Source organism: Varroa jacobsoni, unplaced genomic scaffold (genome assembly GCF_002532875.2).
Source record: "Varroa jacobsoni isolate VJ856 unplaced genomic scaffold, vjacob_1.0 scaffold_613, whole genome shotgun sequence".
Taxonomy (NCBI): Eukaryota; Metazoa; Arthropoda; class Arachnida; order Mesostigmata; family Varroidae; genus Varroa; species Varroa jacobsoni.
Window position 1 is genome coordinate 4,373 of NW_019213515.1, and position 10,374 is coordinate 14,746.

The following is a 10,374-nucleotide window of genomic DNA, read 5'->3' on the forward strand; positions in this document are numbered from 1 at the left end:
ATATATTGTATGGATAATGGATACACGGTTGTTTGAGGTGTTAAAAAAAAAAAAAGCTGAAAATAACTTCTCCATCGGATTGTAAGGGGGCTGCACGCTTGTATAGTACTCGCTTTTACACATCGCAAATAATCGTTTGGTAGATAAATAGATAGTATAATAGTGAATAAAGGAGACGCTCGATATCCCCCAAGGAATAATCACCCAATTGGACTGTTAAATGTAGAATGTTTATATTTGTTTTTTAACCAAGCCTTCATAAGCCCCGTGAAATATGTTTGCAGTTAAACACATCTAATATACTTGACATGCGTATAATTCTCTGTGACCAAACGTCAAATTCCCGCTGCTTTCTGACACTTATAAGAAAATAGGAAACTCGCTATCCTGATTCGGTTAGTCATTAACTACTCGATATCTTGCACATTTCTGGGGAAGTGCCCATCGTGCAATCCTGCTCTTGGTTCCTTAGAGTACGAAAGCCGTGGAGAAGATGACAAGAATCACAGATAATGATACAAGATGAACGGCGTATTTCTCATTTCGTTTCCGCCATTCTTGGGCGGCAGACGATTAGAACGCCGTCTCAGCTGCAGTTCAACACGAAACCGTCGACGTAAATAATAATAATAGTAAGCAACTACTATTTGATACTAGTAGGAGAGACATTTTTGTTAACGCGGTGGCAGCAGCAGCTGTAAGGGATTGCGTACACAATGCTTTGCAGGCCTAAGCCGGCTTTGGTCAAAGTGTCTTTGCAATAGCTAAGGCTAAGGGACGTCACGGGAGCGATTACTTGTCTTGCTTTCATTTGTCTGATTTACTTTTGCTTATACTAATCAATGTATTCTAATCGAGCTATCAGGCTATGGGGCTCTATTCTCATCAAGCTAGAGCCGACTGTTCTTTTTCATGTAGAGTGATCAACCGACAGATCTGAGGCCATTTGTCCTAATTTGATCCTATAAAGTGCCGGAATCAATCGTTACACAAACTTGTTATAGTGAACTTATAATTAAGCGTGATTGGGAGTTGTAACCCATTCTTCTAAATACTCGATTATCGCGACTTGAACTTTTGATTAAGCTAATGAAGAATCGATCATTCTGTGATACCGTCTCCTCTTTTTGATGATTAATAACAGACCAAATACCCATCGACACTATGCTTACCTATATCAAATAAACGCCTTTTGATTCTAGATAAATCCTATGTTTGCTGTTTAAAATGGGTGTAATTTTATTTTGGCTTCCTTAAATTTCTGTCTTTCTATCAGCGTCATTAAAGGCTACCCAACGATTAAATCAATCGGGCAACAATTAAAATGTCTTATTTGTGTAGTTCCTATTTAGGATTATCGTTAATGAAAAGCTGGTTTTGTTAGGCAAATAGTAGGTCTTATATTTTGTATCTGCTACTTAGCGCGCAAATGTTGTCTATTTTCCATGCTCATTCCATACATCTGAATGATAATTTGAACTAAATCTAGATAAATCTAATTCTCTTAATTTATTCGTAAAAAAACAACACTAACGATCTTCGTCACTGCTACAGTAAATCCATAAATAAATGTTTTTTTTTTTGGTGATCAATGAGTAAACTGGATTTTCTGCTGCTGTTGTCTAAAATTGGATTTTCTAAACAGCAATTAGTATCAATACTTGTTTGATCGCATCTAACGAATTTCCGTATGCGAAGATGGCAGAAGCCGTCCACTTCTATTTTATGATGGTTCTATATACCTGATCAGACAGCCAGAACTTGCTCTTTACTACTGACAGTCTTCGCTATTTGATCCAACTAGACTAGATAAAGTTTTAGGATTCCGCATTGTTTTCGGATCCCGAAGTGCAACGGGACAGCAGTGATATGGCTCGTGCCCATCCTGTACCGACAGACGCCTACAATAGGGGAGCCGATACGCAAGACATATTACAGCAACGACAACAGTAAGAACGACAAACAGACCGATGCCTATTGTTGCTTCAACATGTTGCATATATGAGGTGGGGAAAAAGGTGTAGTTTTATCTCTTCGAACAGTGTCCTTCAATTCCGATCACTTAGGCTTTCTCTCCTATCGGAAACCTGCAGTCGTCAGACTTTCTAGCAACTAGATGACAGCCAATGTCTAAGGTCGTCATTCGCATTGAGAAGATTTGCCAGTCACCTAGGCTTGCGATGTAGATTTGCTGTTTTCATCGGTGACTTCTCTTAGGCAATTGACTCCAACTGGATGGTATAATTACCTGCTTTAGCTCAAAGAGCGCTTAAAGCCAAAGTATGTGTTAGTGCCTTCTATTTGATCTGGCAGCTGAGCGATGGACGTCCTTCGTATCGGAATGAATGACAAGTTAGCACCGGATTTTTCTAATTGGTCGACATTCGACGTGTACGATCTGCATAATGGCGTTTGCTTTTCGGGCCCTTTTCATTCGATTGAAATGCACACATTCAAAATGGATAACATCCGTAGTTCTCTCGAACATCAAGAATAGATATGGTAAAACAATGATGTCTGTTCTATCTATACATGGGTTAATAAATCATCGTGTCTATCATGAAAACCACAAAAGCAAATCCGCATCTTGTCATTTTATATAATCTATGTGTCAGTGATACACTTTAAAGTTACCAATACTTGATCGGGTTACGGCGAAACGAAAATGCGTTTCGCTAATTATCGCGCTTTGCTTCCATTATCTCATTTGAGAAGTCCAATCAGGCGAGCTGTATAGTAGGGGAGATCCTACGAATGTTGGAGGCCTCTCTTCAAATGTCAGCGCTTTACATACTTAACACTGCCACTGTTACAGAAAGCCACCTGCATTCGATCGCCTTTCGCCAGTGGCTCCAAAGAGGCTCTGCTGTACGTGTTTGATCCCACGCACGCTTTAGTCCTCTTTGACCCGTTCGGCTTAAGCCATTTCAACCTCGGCCAATCAGCATATGCTTCTAGCAATTTCGGCGGTTCCGCATTCCCCTGTTGTACTTATTCGTGCACTACACACTACGAGGGCAAACTACCAGACTGTTCTTATATCCAGTTACTAGAGTATTGTTTTCCTGCCGTGACCAGGCTTCTTGGTTTATACTCTTGCTAGACTCATATAGATAAAAATCCAGGTCTACTTGACGCTTCGTAATTTGTTGGGCCTATTTTAGTTATAATTAGAGTATGCGACCCTATAAAACCCGAGTTTTGTGACTCACTGCATACAACCTTTTTACAAACAATCTTTACTGCTGCAAACTAATCGGGATTAGATAACATTTTTTTGCAGTGGTGTAAAGCGATATAGGAAGACTAAGAGACAAAACCTTGTTCATCAGCATTAGACCGTACATATCTAGAGATTCGTACACTGTTAAATTCCTTTGATATGACCAAAAAATTTCCCTTCACCACTAGGCTGAGTTTCGGTCGTAACGCACAATAGAAGCTTGCTTGGCCGATTTCAGGACGGCTACTTTTATCGCTCTAAGAGAAATCTACCTGTGGCTTCATCCTGTGTAACTACATAGCAATACGTACGTTTCGTGTATGGTTTCAGCAGCAATAACAGCTCCTCTAATTCAGCCATTGGCATGGTAGCATTAAGTTCGGCCCCAGCCAATTACCATGGAACTTCCGGAGGCTCGCGCGGCTTCTTCCCCTCTCCGCCTCAAAGAACTACCTCACCCCCCGGTTTGCAAGACTCTGCCTTCCAGGATGCTGAATCTACCGGCTACAGCTTCGGTACGTATATACTATCGACGAAACAAATTTTTATAGGAAAAAAACTGTTTATTGTACGGATCAATGCTAATTCTGTGTCGACTGCGAAAGGAAGCAGAAGAGACAACACTGAGTTCGCCCATTTGTACGATAGATTAAGCTCACGGAATCTTTTATTGTGTCTAGCTCAAATATCTTATTCTAATGTCTTAAGTTTTAAATGTATGAATACATAATAGCTACATATGATTTTCGGTTACCTATGGAAATGCATAAAAAAAATTTTACGAACGTAACATTAGATTACCAACTCACCATTAGGAGGGCAAAATGTTCGTGCGAGCTGAAACGGTGCTCGTGTTGTGGTGTGCTGATTCGGAGCAATGTTGCCGGTAACCACGTATCACAATTACTAGACAATTGCTACAAACTTATGATTATAGATCAGTGTTAGGATTATGTACCTATATCAAAGCTGTATGAAATATTAGCATATGGCCTGCGGATTACCTTTGCTGCCTTCAAACTTTGCGACCACTACTCGGGCGCGATGGTATCGATTAAATCTTGTATTGCTAGGTCATTAAGCTACGTGGAATGCTATAATTACAGGCGAAATGTTTACTTTCTGCTTCTGAAGCTTTGGCTCTTAAAGTTTATTGGGATAAAAAAAGCGACACCCAAAAACAGAGGAATTGATTGTAATAACACTTGATACAGAATTCAAAAATACCATTCTCTGTATCTGGGAGTGTGTATTAATATGTACAATTATCACGTCACAGTACGAACCCCTGCGTAATATTGTCTTAGCGTGGCACGCAATATTTACCCCGTAGTTATCAACGCTGTGCGTGTACATGTAGGTGTATATATACAAGCAACGCAACAGGCAGACAAATCTGAATGAAGGCAGAAGAAAGTAATTTATTAGCGATACACTACAATGGCAGAACTTACTTAGCCTAATGCTAGCCAATTAGCTGATCGTTAAGCCTAGCAGCACAACGTTAGAGAAGATTTCTATTTCAGGAGACTAGCCTGGAAATTTAGACAGTGGAAACATTGATTATAATCTACGACACGACACCTAGTTCAGCATTCGATTTACGGTTAATGGCATTGAATCTTTAAATTTGATTTGCGACTTTTTCAAAATGGCACTCAACATACCTAGTGAAATGTGATTCTGTGGTAATTCTGGAAAACATATTATTTCTAGGTATACGTGTGGTGTCCTGTTGCGGTTTTTCTACCGTGGCTTAGATATATTTGCCGATCTGGGCAGCTTCATAGGTCGTCTAACTTCAACGTCGTTTGCTTTCTTCCTGGGCTGTTTCCGCCGTCTTGCCCATGCGCAGCACTCCGAAAACCCTATGAGCTGCAAAAATGCAGGCCCAGAGTGGACAGTACTTCTCGGCCAGAACGGCTTAAGCTTCTTCGAATGGCATAGTTATCAGAGGCAAAACAAAATATAAACATCTTTGACTGGGTGGGCATCACTGCTTTGTGCGAATCTCAGTCAGCTATCTTTTTTCATCAATGTGAAGATTTATCGAAGCTATAATAATAGTACTAGCAATGATATGGATTTACTGAGAAGAGAATCGAGAGAGACTACAGAGGAAATATTCCGCCCAGGCAATCTTCCTCGACTTGTTTGATTCACTAACTAGCCCACTCGAATTTAAGAACCCAGCGGAGCGCATTTAAACCCAATTGACTTTGCGATTTTTGATAGATGTAGAACAAACGAATAGTACATTATCACAGAATATTTCCACGGCAAAAAATGGAAGGACCTGGGGGGCACTAGGGTGGTCGCCAGCCACAGTTAGTTTTTGACGGTGAGAAAACTTCGCCGGAGTAGGAGGAAAGCGCGATTCTGGCGAGACCCAGAGGTGCTTGAGATTTTCTTGGATGCTCGTCTCAAACCGCTTCTTAGGCAACATCGCTGAGGATAGAGGATTAGTTGAAGTCAAACGTATCCCCTCCTTTAACGAATTGAATCAAAGCAGCTGAAGCTTGCGAGCGATGAGGAAACAGGGCTGAATTGGTGAGACAGCTTAGGCGACGTGAAGGCGCCTATGAAGTCGAGCAAGGACTTAGTAGTATTATTAGTCGATAAGTAATCTGTCTGCTTTCCATGAAATAAGTTGTTGATGCCGACTTGACAGACGCGCAGTGAAGCATGTCTGAACTTGAAAATGAATATACTGCGTGTGTTAATCACTTCCGCTGCGTCTATGTAGCGGTGTCTTAAAATATTTTTACGATTGTGTCTTGCTCTTTTTTCTCAGCTCGGTCTTCCCTCGGGGAGAAGGGGGGCACGCCTTTCTTTTATTAGGGGTGTTCTTGCGCAACGCAGCTGTCAATCTTTCCAACCGAACTTTGCGCGTGACGTGGTTACCAGGCTCAAAAATGCATAGTAAACAATAAGCTTTGCTGGTTCGATAAATATAATAAACTTGTTGTTTCATTTGTTGATCTGTCAGGGCAGCTTGGCCTTTTACTGCCCATTTGATTATTGTATTAATTAACTTCTCGTATCCTGTGGTAAAAATTCAGTTGAAAAAGTTGCATAGCAACCGGCTCTGCAGAACCTTTAAAAGAAAACTGACAAACTTACTTTTCTTGTGTAGCAGCCAACAAAACAGGAACCCACTTTCCAATTTTTCAGATTGTTTTTCATGCTACAGTCTACGACTGTCAACTGGAGTTATACTGGTACAACAATTCAAAAGTTCTTCTTTGATCTTTCATTCCACTTCACTGTTGCCAGGGAAACGAAGGTCGTCTTGAGCGAAAAGTACCTTTCAGAAAATGTCCTGCACGAAATTTCTTGAACCAAGCTCGTAACCTATGGATCGACACGCCTATGTCCTCAAAATCCGCACGAATTTCGGCGAAAGTATTCGGCGCGCTGCTTCCAAGTCTCTCCTGTTAGGAGAGAGGTCCACTTTAAATCCCTGCAGGTTTTTGGACCAACAAACTGGGTCGTGTTTGGTACGACCTTAAAAAGGGAAGATTCAATCACAGCGAATACAAGGGAAGTTTTGAATAAGCGAGAACAGTCCACACATCTACATTAACTATAGATTATATAATAAATACGCATACTGTCTCTTTCTCAAACAAAGAAAAAACCGTGATTTTTCTTTCTTATGGAAAATTAACGGCCATTTTTAGAGGTGGTAAAAAAATGAATAAGCTCTCTCAATCATTGACCATTGTTGGAGTTGATCCGCGGCACTAATTGCATTTTGTTGGGACACAAATTCGGCAACAAATACACATAAGCCTACCTGAAAAAGGGTCATGAAACGTCTCTGTGGTCCTTTTACTGCGGCCAGCAATGATGATTTAAATTTTAATTTTTTAAGGTGGTAGGTACTAAAACCTAACCTATATAGTTCGTCTAGCTCTACGCCACAAACGAACTAAACCTTGTCAGTATTCTACATAAGATCAATCGACGATGCAAATGCTATCAGAACAGCAGCAAAGACGAGAACAGCATAAAATTCAGCACGGAAAACCTTTGATTGAGCTCCAGGAAACTGGTTTTTGTCATTAGAAAATTATATCAGATTATTATAAACAAACTCTGGCAGCAATTAACAGTGTCTCATATTTATATTGCTTTACAGGAATGATGGTATATCACCGGCTGCGTAATCTCGGCTGTCCACGAAAACGACGACGATTAATGTCGGACATTGAGCGAATGCTCTCAGCAGCCGAGGAGCCATCCGGTTATAAATAAAAAAATGAGCTCGTAAACGAGACAAGTGAATCTTGGTCAGCATAAACTAGCCACCACTACAGACAGCAACTATCATTGTGCAGAACATGGAGCTGCACATGGCGTTGACAGATGTACACATGCATGACGATAACATGATGCTATTTTACGATACGCCATCGTCAATCTCAATGAGGACAAAAGTGAAACTTGTTCGAAGGATCTCAAATAACCAATGAACTGAGCGATCATGCGCTGGCTAGCCATCTTGAAAAGGTTCGATTTTTCATCACCTTTAGAAAATTCCCTAATCGAGACTAGATGTGGAGAATGCGAGAAGTGACTGATGGGAAAAATGAAACGGGATCAGCGCCGAAAAAAAAATTCGTGGAGCGTGTGTGCAATAATCTTTGGAATTCTCTAAAAAGTAGGGGGTGTGTCGTGCCGCTGTTTCCTCCAATAATATCTGCAACATCGTTTGTATAGTTGAAGGATAGAAAACAGAAACAGGACTTGAAAAATAAACGAAAATAATCACTGAAGTAAAGTGTAAGTGTACACGCACCTATTGGGCGGTGGCTTCGAGTCTAGTCAGAACTGTGTAATTTAAGATCAACCATCCTATTTCTTTCATGATTAATTTTGTTCTTTATTGCTATTTGTCTCGCAAAACTATAATCAAAGCTCCATGCAGAGTTCTCGTCTGGCAGGGCCGATTTTGTTTCTATTAGATTTAGGTTGGATAGACAGTATCCAATAAAGATGAAGATAAAATGAAATAAATGTAACTGTGGACCAGATTCTGCTGCTTTATGAACTACCGTTTCTAACCAATACAGCTACCCGAATTACTAATATTGGTGTACTCACACAACATTCATTAGGCGTCTTGGAATACCCCAACAAAATGTCCAGAAACGGCAGAGTCCCTCGGACACATCGAAGTACATTTTCCTTTCCGGCGAAAGGAAACCAAAAAGATGTGGAGGAAGCGGTACAGTTAACTCAGTAGCATCGACTGGGCTTATTAGGAGGCCGATGCCAGAAACAGGAACGCTCTGTAAATTATTAAAGAAAGGGGTTTCAACAAAGGATGAATAGATTGAGGAAACGAGATACTGTGAGCGAAATGCATGACTATGAAACGAAGGTCGAAAGGATATAAACAATACGTATAACAGCGGATAGGAAAAATAGAAAAGCGCAACACTACATGAACATAACGGCGACGATGGTGATCGCAGGAGCAGCGGAGCGCGCCAGTGATAAGATGAAGTTGCCATAAATATGCAACTAGAGGGACGGCGCATTACAGCTTCGAGTATGTTATAACGTACTATAGCATGTTAAGGGACGTCACGGATATGAAGTGCGGAAGGTAAGCAAAGTCTAAGTTAGAACGCGTAAAATTATTTAAAAAAAAAGAAGCCAAGGAAGAATGGTAAAAGTAACCGGCGAAGAAAATGAAACAGCCAAAGCCGCAATTAGCAGCTGTGTAGACAGCAGGGAAACCTCGAGGAAATATATTTTTATGTTTTCGGTTACCTTGCTCAATGTTATATCTATGAGGAACACAAAAAAATATTATAATTTGCAGATACTAACCTTCTATAGAAAAAATAGAGTAACTATAGAACAGATCATCCCCGACATCTCTGTGCTGGATGAACAAGATCATCACATTGTGGTGTAGTTACCGCCAGTTTATCTCTGTGTGACGGCTAAACAACTCAAAACCAACCAGTTATATATACATACCGTACACCGTACCGTTATTTGCTGCCCGTGGCCTTGTGCGTATATCTGTGACAGAAAAAACTGCCACCATCTGGTCCTTTAAGGCACAATTCCCTTGCCTCTGATTTCTTCATTATGCAGGTTTTACCGACGATCTTCGCAGACAGCACTGTCCTTTTGTGACGATCACACTAACATCTATAATATTTCACTTAAACGTCCCCAGCAGATCAGGACCTCTGATCCCTTCTTACTGCTTGCGCACTTTATATGATGAAGCCACGCATAAACGAAGTATATAAGGTGAGCAATAAGTGGACGCGACCCCGCCACCAGTCCCCGATGTTGAAACTCGAATGGACCATTATTATCTTATACAACTATTTGTTACAAAGACACAGCGACGGTTGAAAAATAGTGAACGAACTCACAAGGTCACATGGTGATAACGTATTCTCTAAATAATTTGTATAGACAGAAAGAATCACGCCTCCAAGCGTACGGTAGCGATGTTATTTCGCACTGGCCACGGGAAGCCGCATTAAACTCCCGTACTTCCCGACCTATCCACGGATAAATCCTTCATTCCCAAACCCTAGCTGCTAGTAACATTACTATCATTATGAATACTACTATTATTATTATTGCTTAAGTTGTTAACAAGGATTGATGTCAACAAGCATCAATCAGCAGCAGTAATAATAACAGCAATGGTATCCCTAATAAATATAACGACAATAATAAATAATGTGACAAGTACTACCACTACTGTTACCACCACGATAGTAATGCAATAGTGTATAATAATGACAAAATGATAATTAATACTAACAAACTATTATTACTACTATATAATAATTAAGAGCTACATTTTGAATGTACATACTGCTTTATTTCTATAATGAAAACTTGAGAGAAATGAAGAAGTCGACCTTTTGCGGCAACGGTGGTGACGATAGTGTTACATAATACAATAGCATTACTACTACGACGCCGACAGGAAGCGACATGAGCTACTGGGTACCGAGTGATTTGTTTATTTCTAGCACATAAAATCGACAGACAGACACACAAACAAACGAATAAACACGAAACTGGATAAGGGAAAAATACCAAATGCTGCAGCAGCTACAAACGCCGGTAAACCACATATAGATTTGCTGGTTACATGATAT

At 40.4% G+C, this 10,374-nt stretch overlaps 1 protein-coding gene across 1 annotated transcript in view; it reads left to right on the forward strand.

The window, feature by feature from the left end:
* The window catches only part of LOC111261914 (uncharacterized), a gene marked incomplete at its 5' end in the record, with an annotated part of 12,588 nt that extends 2,641 nt beyond the window's left edge, over positions 1 to 9,947 (forward strand). The window contains 2 exon segments of the mRNA XM_022835787.2: positions 3,554 to 3,738; positions 7,368 to 9,947. Of these exon segments, the coding sequence (XP_022691522.1) occupies positions 3,554 to 3,738; positions 7,368 to 7,483 (301 nt within the window).
* Positions 9,948 to 10,374: the final 427 nt, after the last annotated feature.